The sequence below is a fragment of the Phyllobates terribilis genome, unplaced genomic scaffold (assembly GCF_046119375.1).
Source record: "Phyllobates terribilis strain yellow unplaced genomic scaffold, ASM4611937v1 Scaffold_1__5_contigs__length_1240528914, whole genome shotgun sequence".
NCBI lineage: Eukaryota > Metazoa > Chordata > Amphibia > Anura > Dendrobatidae > Phyllobates > Phyllobates terribilis.
The window spans coordinates 1,100,445,434-1,100,468,769 of record NW_027362761.1 but is presented as its reverse complement, the minus strand read 5'-3'; the positions used below and the strand labels follow the sequence as shown (position 1 = coordinate 1,100,468,769).

Sequence of the window (23,336 nt, the reverse complement as noted above, 5' to 3'; positions counted from 1 at the left end):
ATATGTGTAATGTATGGTTTTTCTCCCTACACTACCTAATATACAATCAAATCTCTCCCTAACACAGCAGCAGCTCTCCCTACACTGTCTGATCCGGAGTGACTGTGACGAGCATAGCGGTGCCAGGTCTGATATAGACCTGATGATGCTGTGCTGCCAGCCAATCACTGTAATGCCCACAACCAACATGGCTACGGCATTACAGTGCATGGCAGGCAATCCCTGCATGTTCATTGGCTCTCTAAAGAGTGCCAAACATGCAGGGAGGGGACCCGAGCTCCCGCCCGAGCAACCCGGAAATACTCGGCAAGCGCCGAGCATCTCGAGCAGTGAGATGCTCGGGCGAGCACCGAGCAGTAGCGAGCATGCTCGCTCATCACTACTCCTCAGTCAATTTATACATAGCCTTCATTTGCATCACTTTGCTCCTCAGTCCCACACAGCCTCCATCTGCATTACTCCACTCCACAGCCCCTCTATATATCACCTCCATCTGACTGCATCAGTCCTTAGCCCCTCTATGTAATGCATACTCCTGGAGCACATCTCTCCTCAGCCCCTCTGTATACATCCTCCATCTCCATTACATGACTCCTCAACTCTTCTATATATTCCTTCTGCAATACATTACTCTTCAGCTCCTCTAAACACAACCTCATGCTGCAGTACTTTACTTCTCAACCAATCTATGGCAGCCTCCACCTGCAGTACATCGCTCCTCAGCCCCTCTATGCACAGCCTCCACCTGCAGTACATCACTCCTCAGCCTCTTTATGCACAGCCTCCACCTGCAGTACATCGCAACTCAGCCCCTCTATGCACAGCCACCATCTGCAGTAGATCTCTCCTCAGCCCCTTTATGCACAGCCTACACCTGCAGTACATCTCTCCTCAGCCACTCCATGCACAGCCACCATCTGCAGTATATCCCACCTCAGCCCCTCTATGGACAGCCTCCATCTGCAGTACATCCCTCCTCAGGTCCTCTATGCACAGCCTCCATCTACTGTACATCGCTCCTCAGCACCTTTATGCACAGCCTCTCTCTACAGTACATCACTCCTCAACCCCTCTATACACAGCCTCCATCTGCTGTACATCCCTCCTCAGCCCCTCTATGCACTTCCTCCATCTGCTGTACATTGCTCCTCAGCCCCTTTATGCACAGCCTACATCTGCAGTACATCTCTCCTCAGCCTGTCTATGCACAGCCACCATCTGCAGTATATCGCACCTCAGCCCCTCTATGGACAGCCTTCATCTGCAGTACATCCCTCCTCTGCTCCTCTTTGCACAGCCTCCACCTGCAGTACATCGCTCCTCAGCACCTTTATGCACAGCCTCCCTCTGCAGTACATCACTCCTCAGCCCCTCTATGCAAAGCTTACGTCTGCAGTACATGCCTACTCAGCTCTGCAATGTGCAGCCTCCATCTCCTGTACATTCCTCCTCAACCCCTCTATGCACAGAATCCATCTGCAGTACATCACTCCTCAGCCCTTATATGCACAGCCTACATCTCCTGCACATTCCTCCTCAACCCCTCTATGCACAGAATCCATCTGCAGTACATCACTCCTCAGCCCTTATATGCACAGCCTACATCTCCTGTACATTCCTCCTCAACCCCTCTATGCACAGAATCCATCTGCAGTACATCACTCCTCAGCCCTTCTATGCACAGCCTACATCTTCTGTACATTCCTCCTCAACCTCTCTATGCACAGCCTCCATCTGCTGTACATCCCTCCTCAGCCCCTCTATGCACAGCCTCCATCTGCAGTACATCACTCCTCTGCCCTTCTAGGCACAGCCTACATCTGCAGTACATCACTCCTCAGCCCTTCTATGCACAGCCTACATCTGTTGTACATAGCCCTCAGCCTCTCTTTGCACAGCCTTCATCTGCAGTATATAAATCCTCAGCCCCTTTATGCAAAGCCTCCATCTGCAGTACATCACTCCTCAGCCCCTCTGTGCATAGCATCCATTTGCAGTACATTCCTCCTCAGCTTCTCTATGCACAGAATCCATCTACAGTACATCACTCCTCAGCCCTTCTATGCACAGCCTACATCTGTTGTACATAGCCCTCAGCCTCTCTTTGCACAGTCTTTATCTGCAGTACATTCCTCCTCAGCCCCTTTATGCACGGCCTTCATCTGCAGTACATCGCTCTTTAGCCCCTCTATGAACAGAATCCATCTGCAGTACATCGCTTCTCAGCTCCTCTATGCACAGCCTTCATCTGAAGTACATCATTCCTCAGCCTCTCTATGCACAGCCTCCACCTGTTGTACATAGCCCTCAGCCTCTTTTTGCACAGCCTTCATCTGCAGTACATTTCTCCACAGCCCTTCTATGCACAGAATCCATCTGCAGTACATCGCTCTTTAGCCCCTCTATGCACAGCCTTCATCTGCAGTACATCGCTCCTCAGCTTCTCTATGCACAGCCCTCATCTGCAGTACATCGCTTCTCAGCCCCTATATGCACAGTCTTCATCTACAGTACATCGCTCCTCGGCCCCTCTATGCACAGCTTTCATCTGCAGTACATTTCTCCACAGCCCTTCTATGCACAGAATCCATCTGCAGTACATCGCTCTTTAGCCCCTCTATGCACAGCCTTCATCTGCAGTACATCGCTCCTCAGCTTCTCTATGCACAGCCCTCATCTGCAGTACATCGCTTCTCAGCCCCTATATGCACAGTCTTCATCTGCAGTTCATCGCTCCTCGGCCCCTCTATGCGCAACTTTCATCTGCAGTACATTGATCCTCTCAGTCATGCACTCCACTTAGTCCCATGCTCCTCCCTCGAAGGAAGTAAGGGGTGTGTTTTCAGAAGTGCACAGTGTGCTACTGTGTAAGCTCATACTACAAATACTGTTGCAGCAGCAGATTTCAAGGTACAGCTCCACTAAAAGACAAAGCAACCAGATATCCCTAAACAATTGCTAGCCTAGTATCTACAGTATCTGCCCCCTGGCCCAGTCTGTCTCTATTAACCATCAATAGACTTTTTTTGACATTTATGAAAAATTGTGCATAATGGATTTGGATATGGTTGCATGAAAATTTTTTTAGATATGAGGAAGAGTGTGAAATGTTTATACATATACCCCATACATAGTGCTGATTCAAATGTGCCAGCATTTCCTCTGTAAATGTGAATTATCCATTATTGAGTATGATAGGACAGCAATATGAAAAGGGTGATGGAGAACTGAATGAAGAAGAAAGCAGACCAGTATTCAAATTCACTTTTTTGCTGAAAATAGTCATTATAACGCAGATAAATATTTCAAAGTCTGCTATAGAACACAATGTATAAATGTTATGTTTGGTCATTCAGTACAACAGGTGACATTTGCTACCATTTTGATTTAATTCTTTAGTTGCAACAAATCACAGTATGAAACACACAAAACTTGCAGAAATAGAACATATTTTAAGTTAAACCCAAACCTGAACTATCCTACCTAGGGACTTTAGAGGCAGTTTAGATTTTTGTTTTTTGCTATTATTGTCATTAGTATATATACTTAGCTTTTCTTAAATGGACAATCTAGTGACATAATTTTCAGTTTCTTATATTCAAACTAGTTCTTCTATATCTTTGCTATATTAGCTGTATGTTATTGACATTAACTAACCCAATTTTCATTTTAGCTATTAGCTATAATATTTACCTTCTAATTTTCGGTTTGCCGATAGCTTAGAAGAAGATGAAGATGTTTTATACAAGAATCCACAATAGGACATATTTAGATTGCTTCCATTCTCCAACAGAATTTCTGATGATGTGTAATCTAAAATGTTTAAAAAAACATTGGTCATCTGTTCTAAAATACGAGGATTTTTTTTGTTGCAGATAACATCCAATGGATTTTATTTTTGTGCCGTCCATTATTTTAACTCTTTTCTATATTTGGAAAATGTAAAAAAAAATTGTTTACAATTAATTAGTTAAATTGCAAAAACTGATCAAGATGGAACACACGGCACCTAAAATTTGATGCAACTCGATAATATACAGTACAACAATATATACGATGCACTGTTTCTTTATCTCATGGGGAGTCAAAATATTGTGCACATCTTCTATAACATACAATTTATCTTAGCTGGTGGCAGTTTTTATTAAATATATGAAAGGAATAATAAAATTGCTGTAAACTATACCCTTTTTTGCCACATTCTGATTAGTAAATCTGCCACATGTTCAACCAAAAATGTGAAGTGAGATGTAAATATGGTTGGTTTATTCATGCTATCCCTAGGAAAAATCTGGCAACAACTCAGAAGCTGCATTAACAGTGGTTGGAGAAAGAATAACCAGGAATAACTTGTGCTATTGTATTTAGCTGTCCAGTAAAACTTATACCTGAAAACTTGTTATGATGTAGAAATTCCATCTGCAAGCGTTGTCCTGACATTTTTGCTAGAAGGTATGGAGTGCTGTAAAGAGGATCTCCAGTAGAGCACATGACATCAGCGCCACTAAACACTAACATTATGGTTTCAAACACATCCGGTTTAGTCACTGCAGTACACAATGCCTACAACCAATTTATAGATAATATGTTATATTTTCTTTTTAATCAAATGCTATGAGCCTTAAGAACATGGTAAGGTCAAAAAATAAAATAGTATTCTTCAACTAGAACATGTACCGTGTTCATTTCTAAGTGCTCCATTCTACAAGTGCAATTCATTTTGTCATTCATTCATATAAAATTATATGAGTGTGAAAACATTGTTGCTTATAAAGAGACGCTAGCAACAAAACCCGTAACCTTAAATATCCTGAGCACGCTGTTGACATCACTACTGCGCTTCAATAGAGCCGAAGAAATTGGAGTGTTATTAGGAAGAGGGAAATCTTACGAGGGAAAGGAATGGAGGAGAAAAGTGTAAAAGGATAGTATGGGGGGAGTGTGAGAGAACAAAATAGGAGGGAAAAGTTTTAGGGGGCAGTATGAGGGGGAGAAGTATGTGGAGACAGTATGGGAGGGAAAGTGTGAGGGGACATTGTGCTAGGTCAGTATGGGTAGATTGTGAGGGGACAATATGAAGTGGAGAATAGTGTGAGGGAACAATAAGTGTGAAAGGACGGTATGAGGGAAAATGTATGAGGGCATAGTATGAAGGAGAAAAACATGAAAGGACAGTATGTGGGAAAGTGTGAAGAGACAATATGGAGGAAGGTGTAAGAGGACAGCATGGGGATTAGTGTGAGGGGACTGTATCAAGAAACAGTATAGGGAGAAATGATGGGACAGTATACTGGGAATAAAAATATGATATATATATATATATGTTTATACATATATATAAACAATATAGAGACTGGGTAGTATGGGAGGAAATATAGAGAGGGGGCAATGTGGGAGGACAATGTGAGGACACAGTATGGATGAGACAGTATGCAGAGGGGGGTGTGATAAGGGGCACAATATAGAGACTGGACAGTATAGAGGAGACAGTGTGAAGGAACAGTTTGATGAGGCGGCTCAGTATATAAAGAAGAAAGCAGTGTGGAGGCTACTGTATATACTATAAAAGGGACTGTGTGGGAATCATATTCTGTTCATGGAGCACAGTATAGGACATATATTTTTATTCAGGAACATTATAATTATACTTATTTCAAGGGCACTGTGTTGGGATGTGCTGCAGATGCTGTGGATGTGAAAATTCATCAAGTCATCTGGACAAGATGGAGAAGAAAAGAAGAAAATGAATCTAATCAGAAAAGATGTCAACTATAAGATATAGCACTTGGAAGTAGAAGTATATTTGTGATATGGACTATGTCTCAACAGAACTGTGGTTCCTGTATGGCCCGCAGTCAGATTATGGCTGCTAACAACTCCAAGTATTTCTTTACCATTGATAAGGTAACACTGGGAGATATAGGTACATGCAATACAATTGTATATGACTAGACATTACAACTGATTGCTAAACTAAGCTTGGTAATTTATTAATGTACTAATGGTGTCTCTAATGATGTATTTTTGCACTGATTGTGGCTCTGATGATGTATGCATGTACTGATTGTGATTCTGATGACGTATCTATGTATTGATAATGGTTCTGTTGATGTTTTCATGTACTGATAGTGGTTGTGATACTGTATTTCAGTACTGTTTGTGATTTTAGAGATGTATTCTTGTCCTGATGTGGTTTATGTGCTGTATGTAGTTTTTCACTGATCATTGAGAATTACGAAGAGCAGCTAGTCAACTCGTGACTGTAAGTATGCAGATCACCTATGAGCGGTCACAAAATGACTACTCAAATTGCTTAAAGGGAATCTGCCACACCCTGGGAGATATCAGACCTCTACTATGGACATACAGGTTATAGAAAAGTAAATCTATACATACCTGTATGGCCCATAGTAAAAGTTTGATTGCAGAGAAAAGTGTTTTTATAAACTCCGTTTTGCACAGGCTTGGCATCCGGGGCCAAATCCCTGTCTATGTGTTTATTATATGCTTAGCTACAATATTACCCCCCTCCCCTGCATGTCACAGGGCCCCATGACGTGCACTGTGCTCCCTGACTTCCCAGGCATGCGTAAAGCGCCGCTAACATAGAGAACACTTTGCTTCCTCCCGGCCCCAAATCTCTGTGCACTGCGCTGCAGGGTTCTATTGCACAGGCGCCGGAGAGCGACTGTCACTTCCCGGTGCCTGCGCAATAGAACCTGCGGTGCAGTGCACAGAGAGATGGGCCTGGAGGGAGCAAAGTGCACTCTATGGGAGCGGCGCTTTGTGCATGCCCGGGAAGTCAGGGAGAACAGTGCACGTCTCAGGGCCCTGTGACGTGCAGGGGAGGGGGGGAATATGGTAACTAAGCACATAAGCGGGGATTTCGCCGAATAATAAACAGAAAGGCGGGGATTTCTTGCCTTCCGTGGGAGAGCAAGGTTGTGCAAAACGGAGTTTATAAAAACAGATTTCTCTGCAATCAAACCTCTACTATGGGCCATACAGGTATGTATAGATTTACTTTTCTATACCCTGTATGCTCATAGTAGAGGTCTCATATCTCCCAGGGGGTGATAGATTCCCTTTAAGCTGTGTTTGAAGAGGGCACTTAACAGAATTTTTGCCATGGGTGCAGGAAAAGCTAGCTTTGTCTCTGAATAAAGATCATTAGGGACTTTCAGAACATTAGAGTTCAATCTACATGGAATTGAAAAGGTGGGAAGCATTGTAATGTATTTTATAAAAGTAGAAATTGTTTCTGTTATTGGGTTGATGGACCAATATTTGAAAAGGTTCAGGAGCTCTGATTGTTACAGCTGTAGTTCAAAAAGTAGTAGTTCGTTGTTGAACAACCTCTTCTAAATAGCTCAACACCACAGAACAAAATAAAAATAACTTAAAGAGGTTGTTTTATTGTCTTTTTTTTTGCAGGAGCACACTCCACTAAGCCCCCAGGTTCGTCTTTTGCGTGGAATGTTGCACTCCTGAAAATTGACAGTTTTGTCCAGCAGCAAAGTCATGCCATTGGTCCAACTACTGCAACTATTGGAAAAGTGAGGTGCATAGACAGTGAAACTAGCCAGATCCAGTGATTTGGCTAGCTTCAGAATGTTGTTACCAGAATATAAAGCATAAAGCTTGTTAATAGAGCGCACTCCTTACCTAGGAAACTGGCAGTCTGGGACTGCAGATTAGCTAGTAACCTAGACAATGAGCTGTATGCTACAGTATAAAACTGAAAATCTCTCTTTTCTTGTGAAAAAAGATGATTTTTAATAAGAATTATATTACAAAGCTCCTTCTTTTCACAAATACTTTGCAGTTTTAGCCACATTAGAACTTGAGATTACCTCCCAGTCCGCCGATGTTCTTCCACTGTTCCTTCAATATTGACTGATGATTGGTTGCAGACTTTCTGTATTCTGTCAGAGCTCTTAAAGGCTACAGCAAATCAGTGACCACTAATTGGTTGTAATGGTCACATGAATAAACAATGTTATGTGACCACCATTGGTTAGAGCACCAACATTGCAGGAACAGTGTAGGTTCGAGAGGTACGTTTTAAGTATTTTTATTGTATTTTCTGCTGCAGAGCTATTTAGAAGGTCTTATCCAGTAGTGGACAATACATTTAATAGCTGTTTTTCTTTGTTGTTGCACACCAAATTACACAATTGCATGGTTACTATATAATAGAAAATATTAATAATAAATATTATTGCAATAACAATTTAAGCAATTAAAGTCACACAAATAATGATAAAATAAGAGTAAATAAAAGAAAACTATAAAAACAATGCTAATCTATTTTATCATATCTAGAACGTCAGTCCTGATGTAGCATCCAAAATTAATGTTATATAGTAATGTAGTATTTGCTGCCCTTTTACTCTTCTAAACATTGTATGTCAGCAGGACTCTGTGCACTTGCTTTATTAAATCACTGGTGAAAAATAACATATATACTTTGTGATATTTACACACCTCATTTAGTTGCTGAGGAGTTGGGCTCGGAGAAAGCGTCTTTTTAAATCTTCCTTCTTTGTATTTTTGTGCAACAAATAATCTTCTCTGATTAATAGTGGAGGTCACACAAAGCATGTTTTCAGGCAAAAGATTTGCTTCCCAGAAGCTATTAACTTTTTCATTTCCCAGAACAATGAAAAGCTACCAAAAGAAAACACGAACAAACCCAAACATAATGAAATCATTTATTATATGTGTTGCTGGCTTTTTAGCTCTTTTTACTTTACTGTGGAGATGAAACATAGACTGAGGGCTGTGATCAGGAGACCCACTAAGTTATGGAATCATAATCTACCATATTTACTTTAATGACAAGGAATATAAAGTATCATTGTACCGTACCTTCACGAGTTCATTGCTCCATATTGTCGGATCTAGTTTTAAGCTTTGTACCTTTGAAATTTTGCTTCCTAGGATCTTATGTTGACCTTTAAGAAAAAACACTAAATTTAGTGCATTGATTGAAGATTATTGGCACTTTTTTTGTGTTATATACAGTATATTTGTGTCATTGTTTTAAACTTTTTTTTAAGCATTTCTCCATTCACAGTAATATTCATGGCTTTCATTATAAAGTGTAGTCATGAATGAACTAAGCATAAAGTGTACTATTGTTTGCCTGGTCACACAGATATGCTGGAAGACAATCCCTATTATCTACAGTTAAGTTGGAAAACAAGTAGTTAAAGGGGTTATCCCATCAATCTTATTTATTCAAAATGTCCTGAAAATCTAGTCAGTGACGGAAATATCATTAGTGCAACCTATTTGGCTACACAGGGGTGCAAGAGGTAAGGGGGCCCATTTCTACCTCCAAAGCAAATGCAATTTTGCATTTTTAGGAGTTCTTGTGCTGAAAAGGGCCCATATATTGTTCTTGCACAGGAGCCCTTTTCTGTCTGTGTCCACCAGTGAGTCTAGTAATAGTGGTTTTGAAGTCATTTTTAGTGTTTCTAGCTTAAAGGGAATCTGTCAGCAGGTTTTTGCTATGTAATCTGAGGACAGCATGAGGTAGGGGTTAAAACACAGAATTCAATGATGTGTCACATGTCAGGCTGTGTGCTGTTGTTTACTCACAGTGAAGGTTTTATCACTAGGACATTTTAATTGCTATGACTAGCTGGTGCAAGGGATCTTGTTCGACTCCACCCCCTCCTGTAATAAGCAGCTCACTGTTTATAGACAATGTACACACAGAGCCTTGTGTGGGCGTGGTCAACTTTCTCAGCTCTGTTGCATGCTACATCTAAGAACTCTGATTGTGACACAGCGGCTGCACCCAGTAGATGAAATAATACATCATTGGATTCAACTTCTCTTTGCCTACATCATGCTGCTCTCAGATGAGGTAGCAAAAACCTCTTGATAGATTCCCTTTAAAAAAAAAATGCCTATAATATAAGAAAATAAAACTGCAAAAGTTGGGAAAAGTTAAAGTATTTTTTTTTTTTCAAATTGAATCTGCATTTCCAATATATCTGTTGCAGTGATAATTAAATTAAAATGAATAATTTCGGAAGATATAAATGGATTCCCTTAAAATTGTAAATAAATCATTAAAAGTTTGCTTTCAAAATGGGCTAAATGTACGCACAATTATATATTTTAGCTGTGATTTGCGGTGGTGACTTTCTTAAAGAGTTCTAAGTTCTTTTTCTGCTACTTCTCCCTTTCTTTTTTCTTTTCTTATTTCTGTATTTGACAGAAATATTTAATCATAAATGAAACAGTAAAATATCTTCTAAGGAAATAATTCACTATTCAGTGACAGTTTAAGCATCAACACCTCACATTGTTCCATGAAACTCGGTGGCATAAGTCGTCTGCTGGATCTACCACCAAGACGCTAATCACCCAAAGCATCTGTTTCTGCTTGCAAATCCTGCACAATGTCAATTCTTCTAGCTGTAAATTGCTGCTTTATGTGAAATTCAGAATCTCTAACTAAACATAAAGGATGCAGAGCATGATATGTGACTCCACATCTACAAGTTTAACCAGTTAAAGGGAAGCTCTCATGTCAGATAAGGCTATCAACCTGCAGTTATAAGGTAATTCTGCAGGTTAACAGTGTTAAAAATGTGCATGGCCGCTAGACTGAAAATGCGATGACAAGTAGGAAATAAACTTTATTCCTACTGGAATATAGGCAGGCCAAGTGAAGGGGCTGTAAGTATGCCCTGCCACTATGACTGACAGCTGGCTTTACAGTACATCTGTGCAGAGCCGGCTGTCAGTCAAAGTGCCAGAGCATGCTTACAGCCACCGCTCACAATACTGTGAGTGGTGACTGTAGTCAAGCTGGCACATCTGTAAGATTGGAAGCTGACAACTCCTGGAAGGAATAAAGTTAATTTCCTCCTGATAGTTAAAGGGGTTTTCCCACAAACAAAAGTTGATTTTAATCAATAGATCTTGGAATAATAATTATTTCCACAATTGGATGTGTTTAAAAAAATGTTCCTGTGCTGAGGTAATGGCTGTGTCTGAACGTGCAGGAACGTGGTCTGATCATAACACAACTGATCCCATTACAGCATGGGATCACAGCTGATTCTTTTTTTGATTTTACCTCAAAGAAAGAATTATTTGCAACCCCCTGCTGTAATGTCAGTATAATATTTTGCTTCCTCCCCTGCCCAGGAGCTATGGTATAATCAGACCATGTTCCTGTACATGGTCAGACACAGCGATTACACAGTACACAGCAGGGGCACATTTATAAGATTATCTCAGCTCAGGAACATTTTATTTAAACACATCCAATTGTGAAACTTCTTATTATTCCAAGATCTGTTCATTAAAATGAACTTTTTTCAGTGGAAAACCCCCTTTAAGCTTTCAGTATGGTGGCCAGACACCTTTCTAACACTAATTACCTGCAGATCATCCCTATATCTGGTTAATAGCATTGTCTGATGTGGCAGGCTCCCTTTAACAACCGCATATACGCCATTAAACACTGGTCAGTAGGAGAACTTTTAATAATAAATAATAATAGTAATTTTTATTCTTATAGCGCCAACATATTCCACAGCACTTTACAATTTTAGGGGGGGGGGGCTTGAACAGACAAAAAGACATTACCAAATAAGCATAACTCAGATATTAGAAGGAGTGAGGTCCCTGCTTGCAAGCTTACAGTCTATGAGGAGATAGGGGGAGAAACAAAAGGTAAAATGTACAAATATTGTATAATACAGCCATAATATACTAACTAGGGTAAGTAAATAGCACTACATGAACTGGTCACCAGCCAGTATGTGTACAGTACAGACAGAGGCTAATCAGTGCATGGATGGTATGAACATGATTTTGAAGAAAATTTTGATATGGGCCAAACTGGGACAGTTAGACAGACAAGTGTGTTGAAGCGATAGGCCAGTCTAAGGAAATGAGTTTTTAGGGCATGCTTAAAGCTGTAGGTATTGGGAATTAATCGATTTGTCCTGGGTAGTACATTGCAAAGAATTGGTGCAGCACGTGAGAAATCTTGGAGACGGGAGTGGGAGGTTCGGATTAAGGAGGATTTTAGTTTTAAGTCATTAGCAGAACGGAGGGCATGGGAAGGGTGATAGACTGTGATGAGGGAGGAGATGTAGAGTGGTGGTGAATCGTGGAGAGCTTTGTGGGTAAGAGTGATAAGTTTATATTGAACTCTGTATTGGATGGGCAACCATGTACGAGGCATCGGTGAATCGATTGGAGAGGACTTATTACGGTGCTTTCATGTGATGCTGATAAGTAAGAGAATAGAACCCTCTGATGGGAGAAAATTACACGATTGTTGACTGAATGTGATACCTGACACCCTATTGCATTGGTTTTGATCAGTTTTAGAACTTATTGAGCCATTTAACCACTTTTATGCCACTGTCAATTTCAAACGTGGCATCTAAATGGTTAAAAGAGGGAAATGGCACTCCTTCTTTGTTGATTAAAATGCTCACCACACATTACATTAATTCCATGTGAAGTTTGTTTTATAACTGGGGTCACCTTGGGGGTTTCTCTGGAAATGCAATATGGTATCCAAATTTGTGCTCCAAAATTTAAATAGCACTCATTGCTTTCCAAGCTATGCCGTGTGCTCAAACTTTACTTTTTAACTATATATAGAGCATCACCATTTATGGGAGAAATTGCATAATAAATTAGGAGGTCCATTTTGTCCTATTAGAGCTTATGAAAATTGTGAAACATTTCAAGCTTGGCTAAAACAACATTTTACAACATTTTATATGCCTAGTTGAATGTCTTGAAAAGTCTAGTTTCCAAAATGGGGTAACGTTTTGGGGATTCCGCTGTTATGGAACCTCAGGGATACTGCAAATATGATATGGCATCAAAAATCTATTCCAGGAAAATTTACTCCCTAAAAATCAAATAGCATTTCTTCATTTCCATGCAGGGTTCTGTGCCTAAACAACAGTTTTTGACCATATATGAAATATTGCCATATTTGAGATAAATTGTCTAATACATTTTGAATTCCATTTTCTCATATTATGCCTAGTGAAAATGAAAAATGTTCTGCGAAAGCAATATTTTAGTGGAAATTTTTTTTTTTTACATTTTTTCATTCCACTTTGCCTTAATTGCGTAGGACCTGAAAGGTTCATAAATTTCCTGACGGTAGTTTATAACATCTTGAGGGATGCCATTTTTTAAATAATATATCCCTCAAAGTTACTTAAAAACTGAATAACATAGTAACATCGTTTTTAAGGCTGAAGGAAGACTAAGTCCATCTAGTTCAACCCATAGCCTAACATGTTGATCCAGAGGAAGGCAAAAAAAAAAAAAAACATGTGGCAAACACTAAGCTCCACATTGGGAAAAAAATTCCTTCCTGACTCCACATATGGCAATCAGACTAGTTCCCTAGTTCCCTGGATCAACGCCCTGTCAAGGAATCTAGTATATATAACCTGTAATATTATACTTTTAAAGAAAGGCATCCAGGCCCTTCTTAAATTTTAGTAGTGAATCCCTCGTTACAACATCATGCGGCAGAGAGTTCCATAGTCTCACTGCTCTTACAGTAAAGAATCCGCATCTGTGATTATGATTAAACCTTCTTTCCTCCAGACATAGGCCACAGAGTAAAAAGATCAGTAGAAAAGTCTTTGTACTGTCCCCTCATATATTTGTACATAGTAATAAAATCACCCCTATGCCTTCGCTTTTCCAAACTAAATAACCCCAAGTGTAATAACCTGTCTTGGTATTGCAGACCCCCCAGTCCTCTAATAACCTTGGTTGCTCTTCTCTGCACCCGCTCTAGTTCTGCTATGTCTTTCTTATACACCGGAGACCAGAACTGTACACAGTATTCTAAGTGTGGTCGCACTAGTGACTTGTATAGAGGTAAAATTATGTTCTCCTCATGAGCATCTATGCCTCTTTTAATGCATCCCATTATTTTATTTGCCTTTGCAGCAGCTGCCTGACACTGGCCACCAAACGTGAGCTTGTCATCCACCAATACACCCAAGTCTTTTTCAGTGACAGTTTTGCCCAGTGTTTTACAATTAAGCATATAATTATACATTTTATTTCCTCTGACCTAGTGCATCAACTTACATTTATCCCCATTAAAGCTCATTTGCCATTTATCAGCCCAAGCTTCTAGTTTACATAGATCCTACTGTAATATACAATCGTCCTCCTCTGCATTGATTACCCTGCATAGTTTAGTGTCATCTGCAAATATTGAAAGACTACTCTGTAAGCCCCCTACAAGGTAATTAATAAATATGTTAAAAAGAAGGGGGCCCAATACTGACCCCTGTGGTACCCCATTGTTAACTATGACCCAGTCTGAGTGTGTTCCATTAATAACCATCCTTTGTTTCCTATCACTGAGAAAATTCTTAACCCACTTACATATATTTTCCCCTTTCCCCATTGCTCTCATTTTATGTATCAACCTTTTGTGTTGAACCATATCAAAAGCTTTTGAAAAGTCCATATACACAACATTCACTGCATTTCCTTGGTCCAGTCCGGAACTTGCCTCTTCATAAAAGCTGATCAGATTAGTTTGACAGGAACGGTCCCTCGTAAACCCATGTTGATATTGGGTCATGAGGTTATTCCTCTTCAGATACTCTATCATAGCATCTCTTAGAAAACCCTCCAGGATTTTACCCACAGTAGAGGTTAAGCTTACTGGCCTATAATTTCCAAGTTCTGTTTTTGTCCCTTTTTGAATATTGGCACCACATTTGCTATACGCCAGTCCTGTGATACAGAACCTGTTATTATGGAATCTTTAAAGATGAAAAATAATGGTCTATCTATGACGTTACTTAATTCCTGCAGTACTTGTGGGTGTATCCCATCCGGGCCCGGGGATTTGTCAACTTTAGTGATTTTTAGACGCCGCCGTACTTCCTGTTGGGTTAAGCAAGTGACATTTAATGGAGAAATTTTGTCATCACTGATCATGGTTTCTGTCATGCGATTTTCTTGTGTAAATACTGTTGAAAGAAAATCATTTAGCATATTGGCTTTTTCCTCATCCTCATCCACTATTTCACCCAGACTATTTTTAAGGGGGCCAACACTATCATTTTTTAGTTTCTTACTATTTATATAGTTAAAGAATATTTTGGGATTCTTTTTACTTGGCAATGAGTCTCTCTGTCTCAATCTTTGGTGCCTTGATTTGGTTTTTACAGAATTTATTTAATTGTCTGTATTTATTTAATGCCTCATCACTACCTACTTGCTTTAGTTCTCTAAATGTTTCCTTTTTGGCACTTATTGCGCCCCTTACAGCTTTATTTAGCCATAGTGGTTTCCTCCTATTTCTAGCATATTTATTCCCATAGGGTATATATTGTGCACAGATCCTATTCAGGATGCTAATAAATGTCTCCCATTTGCTTTATGTAGTTTTATGTCTCAGGATATCATTCCAGTTTATTGCACTAAGATCATCTCTCAACCGTTGGAAATTTGCCTTCCTGAAGTTTAGTGTCCTTGTAACCCCTCTACTACACATCTTATTAAAGGATACATGAAAACTTATTATTTTGTGATCACTATTACCCAAGTGACCCCCAACTCGTATATTTGATATGCAGCCTGGCCTGGGCCTGTTGGTTAATATTAGGTCTAGCAGTGCCCCCCTTCTTGTTGGGTCCAGAACCAGTTGTGAAAGGTAATTGCCTCTCATAGTTGTCAAAAACCTATTACCTTTGCTTGAACTACAGGTTTCTGTTCCCCAATGTATTTCAGGGTAGTTAAAGTCCCCCTTAATAATGACTTCTCCTTGAGTCCCTGCTTCATCTATTTGCTTTATGAGGATATTCTCCACTGCTTCCATTATTTTTGGAGACTTAAAACAAACCCCTATCAGTAATTTTTTATTTTTCCCCTCTGCCCTTATCTCCACCCACAGGGACTCTACATTTTCATTAGATTCACATATATTCTCATTCTCATATATTTTAAGGATGATTTTACATTTAAACACACCCCCCCTCATTTGTTTGTACGGTCATTTCTGAACAGACTATAGCCCTGTAAATTAAGTGCCCCGTCATGGCTCTCATCCAGCCATGTCTCAGATATCCCCACCATGTCATAATTATTTTCCAACAAAATAAATTCTAATTCCTCCATTTTGTTGGTGAGGCTTCTGGCATTAGTGTACATGCATTTTATGTATTTCTCTGTACCTCTTACTTCTCACTATATTGACTGTTCTAACCCCACCCTCAATTTCTTTATTTGTGCCAAGGTCACTATCTGCACTACCTTCCCCACCTATAAAATGAATACCCTCCCCCACAATCCCTAGTTTAAACACTCCTCCAACCTTCTAGCCATTTTCTTCCCCAGCACAGCTGCAGCCTCCCCATTGAGGTGCAGCCCGTCCCTAGCTTAGAACCTGCAGCCAACTGAGAAGTCAGCCCAGTTTTCCAGGAACCCAAACCTTTCCTTCCTACACCAATTCCTGAGCCACTTATTTATCTCCCTAATCTCCCGTTGCCTCTCTGGCGTGGCACGTGGTACAGGCAGTATTTCAGAGAACATTACCTTGGAGGTCCTTGCTTTAAGCTTGCAGCCTAAGTCCCTGAAATCATCCTTAACCCCTTAACCCCCGAGGGTGGTTTGCACGTTAATGACCCGGCCAATTTTTACAATACTGACCACTGTCACTTTATGAGGTAATTACTCTGGAACTCTTCAACGTATCCCCCTGATTCTGAGATTTTTTTTTCATGACATATTGTACTTCATGATTTTGGTAAAATTTCTTCGATATCACTTGCGTTTATTTGTGAAAAAAAACGGAAATTTGGCAAAAATTTGGAAAATTTAGCAATTTTCAAAATTTGGATTTTTATGCCCTTAAATTATAGAGATATGTCACACAAAATACTTAACAAATAACATTTCCCACAAGTCTACTTTACATCAGCACAATTTTGGAACCAAATTTTTTTTTTGATATGGAGCTATAAGGGTTAAAAGTTGACCAGCGATTTCTCATTTTTCCAACAAAATTTACAAAACCATTTTTTTAGGGACCACATCACATTTGAAGTCACTTTGAGAGGTCTTTATGACAGAAAATACCCAAAAGTGACACCATTCTAAAAACTGCACCCCTCAAGGAGCTCAAAGCCACATCCAAGAACTGTTTCATTTTTGCAAATCAATTTGTGAAGCACCTGGGGTTTCCAAGTGCTCCCTATGCATCTAAATAGGTGCCTTGGGGGGTCTAGCTTCCAAAATGGGGTCACATGTGGGGGAGCTCCAATGTTTAGGCACACAGGGACTCTCAAAATGCAACATGGTGTCCGCTAACAAATTGAATGGAAAATCGGCTCAAATTGTTAGCGGACACCATGTTGCGTTTGGAGAGCCCCTGTGTGCCCAAACATTGGATCTCCCCCACAAGTGACCCCATTTTGGAAACTAGACCACCCAAGACACCTATCTAGATGCATAGTGAGCACTTGGAACTCCCAGGTGCTTCACAAATTGATTTGTAAAAATGAAAAAGTGAAAAAAAAAAACTTTTTCATTTTTATGAATCAATTTGTGAAGCACCTATGGGTTCCAAGTGCTCACTATGCACCTGGATAGGTGCCTTGGGGGGTCTAGTTTCCAAAATGGGGTCATTTGTGGGGGAGCTCCAATGTTGGGGCACATAGGGACTCTGCAAATGCAACATGGTGTCCGCTAACAAATTGAATGGAAAATCGGCTCAAATTGGTAGCGGACACCATGTTGCGTTTGGAGAGCCCCTGTGTGCCCAAACATTGGATCTCCCCCACAAGTGACCCCATTTTGGAAACTGGACCACCCAAGACACCTATCTAGATGCATAGTGAGCACTTGGAACTCCCAGGTGCTTCACAAATTGATTTGTAAAAATGAAAAAGTGAAAAAAAAAAACTTTTTCATTTTTATGAATCAATTTGTGAAGCACCTATGGGTTCCAAGTGCTCACTATGCACCTGGATAGGTGCCTTGGGGGTCTAGTTTCCAAAATGGGGTCATTTGTGGGGGAGCTCCAATGTTGGGGCACATAGGGACTCTCCAAATGCAACATGGTGTCCGCTAACAAATTGAATGGAAAATCGGCTCAAATTGGTAGCGGACACCATGTTGCGTTTGGAGAGCCCCTGTGTGCCCAAACATTGGAGCTCCCCCACAAGTGACCCCATTTTGGAAACTAGACCACCCAAGACACCTATCTAGATGCATAGTGAGCACTTGGAACTCCCAGGTGCTTCACAAATTGATTTGTAAAAATGAAAAAGTGAAAAAAAAAAACTTTTTCATTTTTATGAATCAATTTGTGAAGCACCTATGGGTTCCAAGTGCTCACTATGCACCTGGATAGGTGCCTTGGGGGTCTAGTTTCCAAAATGGGGTCATTTGTGGGGGAGCTCCAATGTTGGGGCACATAGGGACTCTCCAAATGCAACATGGTGTCCGCTAACAAATTGAATGGAAAATCGGCTCAAATTGGTAGCGGACACCATGTTGCGTTTGGAGAGCCCCTGTGTGCCCAAACATTGGATCTCCCCCACAAGTGACCCCATTTTGGAAACTAGACCTCTCAAGGCACCTATCTAGATGCATAGTGAGCACTTGGAACCCCCAGGTGCTTCACAAATTGATTCATAAAAATGAAAAAGTGTTTTTTTTTCACTTTTTCATTTTTACGAATCAATTTGTGAAGCACCTGGGGGTTCCAAGTGCTCACTATGCATCTAGATAGGTGCCTTGGGTGGTCTAGTTTCCAAAATTGGGTCACTTGTGGGGGAGTTCCAATGTTTGGGCACACAGGGGCTCTCCAAATGCAACATGGTGTCCGCTAACAATTTGAGCCGATTTTCCATTCAATTTGTTAGCGGACACCATGTTGCATTTGGAGAGTCCCTGTGTGCTCAAACATTGGACCTCCCCCACAAGTGACCCCATTTTGGAAACTGGACCCCCCAAGGCACCTATCTAGGTGCATAATGAGCACTTGGAACCCCCAGGTGATTCACAAATTGATTCGTAAAAATGAAAAAGTGTTTTTTTTTTCACTTTTTCATTTTTACGAATATATTTGTGAAGCACCTGGGGGTTCCAAGTGCTCACTATGCATCTAGATAGGTGCCTTTGGTGGTCTAGTTTCCAAAATGGGGTCACTTTTGGGGGAGCTTCAATGTTTATTCACACAGGGCCTCTCCAAACGCGACATGGTTCCAATTTGTTAGCGGACACCATGTCGCGTTTGGAGAGCTCCTGTGTGCCTAAACATTGGAGCTCCCCCACAAGTGACCCCATTTTGGAAACTAGACCACCAAAGGCACCTATCTAGATGCGTAAGGAGCACTTGGAACCCCCAGGTGCTTCACAAATTGATTCGTAAAAATTAAAAAGTGTTTTTTTTTCACTTTTTCATTTTTACGAATCAGTTTGTGAAGCACCTGGGGATTCCAAGTGCTCATTATGCATCTAGATAGGTGCCATGCGTGGTCTAGTTTCCAAAATGCGGTCACTTGTGGGGGAGCTCCAATGTTTAGTCACACAGGGCCTCTCCAAACGCGACATGGTTCCAATTTGTTAGCGGACACCATGTCGCGTTTGGAGTGCTCCTGTGTGTCTAAACATTGGAGCTCCCCACAAGTGATGCCATTTTGGAAACTAGACCACCCAAGGCACCTATCTAGATGCATAGTGAGCACTTGGAACCCCCAGGTGCTTCACAAATTGATTCGTAAAAATTAAAAAGTGTTTTTTTTTCACTTTTTCATTTTTACGAATCAGTTTGTGAAGCACCTGGGGTTTCCAAGTGCTCATTTTGCATCTAGATAGGTGCCTTGGGTGGTCTAGTTTCCAAAATGGGGTCACTTGTGGGGGAGCTCCAATGTTTAGTCACACAGGGCCTCTCCAAACGCTACATGGTGCCAATTTGTTAGCGGACACCATGTCGCGTTTGGAGAGCTCCTGTGTGCCTAAACGTTGGAGCTCCCCCACAAGTGATGCCATTTTGGAAACTAGACCACCCAAGGCACCTATCTAGATGCATAGTGAGCACTTGGAACCCCAAGGTGCTGCACAAATTGATTCGTAAAAATGAAAAAGTATTTTTTTCCCCTTTTTCATTTTTACGAATCAATTTGTGAAGCACCTGGGGGTTCCAAGTGCTCATTATGCATCTAGATAGGTGCCGTGGGTGGTCTAGTTTCCAAAATGGGGTCACTTGTGGGGGAGCTCCAAAGTTTAGGCACGCAGGGGCTCTCCAAATGCAACATGGCGTCCGCTAACAATTTGAGACGATTTTCCATTTAATTTTTTAGCGGACACCATTTTGCTTTTGGAGAGCCCCTGATGTGCCTAACAGTGGAGCTCCCCCACAAGTGACCCCATTTTGGAAACTATACCCCTCAAGGATTTTATTAAGGTGTATAGTGAACATTTTGAACCCAGAGGTACGACACAGAATTTGATAACATTAGGTCATCATATTGAATAAGTTGTCATTAGTCTTGAGCGCAAGTGTTCGCTACTTGAGTTTGCATCAGGTACTCAGGTATGCACTATGTACTGCGTGTGCTCGAGTGACATGCTCGAGTCCCCGCCCGGATGTTTCACGGTTATTAGACACCCAAAAAAAACCATGCGTGGATCGCTCGTGCATGGCAGGCAATCCCCGCAAAGTTTTTTGGGCCGTGAAGCATATGGGGCGGAGACTCGAGCATGTCACTCAAATACCCACGATACTCAATGCATACCAGAACACCCGATGCAAACTCAAGTAGCGAGCACTTGCGCTCAACACTAGTCGCCATATCGTCATCTTTTTTTCTTACTTTTGAAAAAAATCCCAACCCCATCACAACCCTAACCCCAACCTTAAACCCAACCCCAGCCCTAAACCTAACACAACCCTAACCGTAGCACAACCCTAACCCTAGCACAACCCTAACCCTAGCACAACCCTAACCTGAGAGTTTATTTTTTACGCCGTTCCTCATGCGTTATAAGTGATTAGACGACCTTATTCTTCGGGTCGGTGAGACTACAGCGATACCAGAATCATATGGGGTTTTTATGACTGACAGCTGTCACACACTAAAAGACGCATTTTTTGTAAAATCTAGTTTTTGCATCGCCATATTTTGAGAGCTATAATTTTTCCAGATTTTGGCAGACAGTCATTTGACAGCTTGTTTTTTGCGGGATGAGTTGACGTTGTTATTGGTGCCATTTTCAGGCACGTGACATTTTTTGATCGCTTTCTATTCCGATTTTTGGGAGGCAGAATAAACAAAAACCAACAATTCAGGAGTTGTTTTTTTTTGCTTTTTTTTTATTCTGTTCCGCGTGTGGTAAAATTGATAAGGCAGCTTTATTCTTCGGGTCAGTACGTTTATAGCAGTACCACATTTATATCGTATTTCTATGTTTTGCACTTTTACATAATAAAAGCAATTTTATAGAAAAAATTATTTTTTAGCATAGCTTTATTCTGAGAGCTGTAACTTTTTTATTTTTCGGCTGATGGAGCTGTTTGGCAGCTTGTTTTTTGCGGGACGAGATGACGTTTTCAGCGGTACTATTTTTATTTATATTTGTCTTTTTGATCGCGTGTTATTCCATTTTTTGTTTGGCAGTATGGTGATAAAGCATTGTTTTTTGCTTCGTTTTTTTTTTTTTTTTACCGTGTTCACTGAAGGGGTTAACTAGTGGGACAGTTTTATAGGTCAGGTTGTTCCAGACGCGGCGATACCAAATATGTGTACTTTTATTGTTTTGTTTTGTTTTTTTTTTATAATAATATTTATTGATGGGTAGATTATATTTTTATTTTTGGTGGATTATTTTTTTATTTTTTTTTTTATATTTTTACATTTTTTTTTTTTTTCACTTTCTGATAGTTTTTATACTTTATTACTTTGTCCCACTATGGGACTTTCACTTTTTTTTCTCTGATCGCCTGCATGGCTCAGGAATGCAGCACCATCCCTGTGCCATGCAGGCTGTCAGCGCTGGACAGGGAGAAGATTGTTTGGAGATGCACTGCGCATGTCCAAAAAATCTTCCTGCTGTCTGGTGACGCGGATGTTGTCATGACGACATCGGGTCGTCATGGCAACATCCTGGAAGCCACGGCAGACAGCGCTGGAAGCCGGAAGAGGAGGTGAGTATCTGCGATCACCTCCCCTTGCCACCGCAATGCTGCGATCGACTTCGATCGCAGCATCGCGGGGGTTAATGTGCTGGGAGCGGTGCGTGACCGCTCCCTGCACATAGTACCGGGTGTCAGCTGTGACAATCAGCTGACACCCGGCGGCGATCGCGCACGCACAGCCTGTGTGCGCTCGCGATCGCTATGACGTACTAATATGGGTCTGGCTCTTAAGTTCCACGACACAGACGCGTATTAGTACGTCTATTGTTGTTAAGGGGTTAAGGACCTTCCACCTACCTTTAACTTTGTCATTTGTGCCAATGTGCACCATGACCGCTGGGTCCTCACCAGCCCCTCCCAGTAATCTGTCAACCCGATCAGCGATGTGCCGGATTCGAGCGCCAGGTAGGCAGCACACTGTTCGACGATCCCTGTCTTTGTGACAGATTGCCCTATCTGTTTCCCTAATAATTGAGTCCCCCACTACCAGCACCTGCCTGGCCTGCCCTGCTCTCCTATTTCCCCCCTTACTGGAGCTGACACTCCTCTGGATTTCAGAGGACATGCCTTGCTGCAGCAGTGCTACCCCTGTACTGACAGCCCCCTCATCTGTCAACTTTGCAAACTTATTGGGGGAATAATTCTGTAAAAATTAAAATTTCCTACTAAATTTCCTTGAACTAAATAAAATTTGCTACTAAATTCTAATCCTTCTTACATCATAACAAAATAAAGAGACTTTTGAAAAATGAAGCTGATGTAGAGAAGACAATTTGGAAAAGTTTTTTATTAACTTTTTGTGGTGTAACTGGTTTAAGAATATTAACATTCAAAGTTTGAAAATTACTAACTTCTCAAAATTTTCATCAGATTTCAGATATTCTTGAGGAAAAAACATAAAACATATCAACCTAAATTTAATGTTAACATAAAGTAAAATGTGTCATGAATAAATATTCTCAGAATCATTGGGACATGTTGAAGTATTCCACAGTTGTCTCATCTCCCTGTGATCAATATTCTCTTGATTTCACATTGCTTTCACATATGTAAGTGAACTTTCCCATAAACTTACATATATACATATATACAGTATGTGTCAATGATATTACCAATTTGCAGTGTTTTAAGCAGCTTTCGGAATGGA

The 23,336-nt window shown here is 40.8% G+C and overlaps 1 protein-coding gene across 4 annotated transcripts in view; it reads right to left on the bottom strand.

Annotated features, from left to right (window-relative positions):
- ARAP2 (ArfGAP with RhoGAP domain, ankyrin repeat and PH domain 2) overlaps positions 1–23,336 on the bottom strand; it is a 593,408-nt gene that overhangs the window by 335,583 nt on the left and 234,489 nt on the right. For all 4 annotated transcript variants that reach the window (XM_073646268.1, XM_073646261.1, XM_073646254.1 and 1 more), the window contains 4 exons: positions 8,872–8,957; positions 8,488–8,670; positions 4,389–4,563; positions 3,694–3,813 (listed from right to left, as the gene is read on the bottom strand). In XM_073646268.1, coding sequence (XP_073502369.1) covers positions 3,694–3,813; positions 4,389–4,563; positions 8,488–8,670; positions 8,872–8,957 — 564 coding nt within the window. The remainder of the gene's footprint in view (positions 1–3,693; positions 3,814–4,388; positions 4,564–8,487; positions 8,671–8,871; positions 8,958–23,336) is intronic.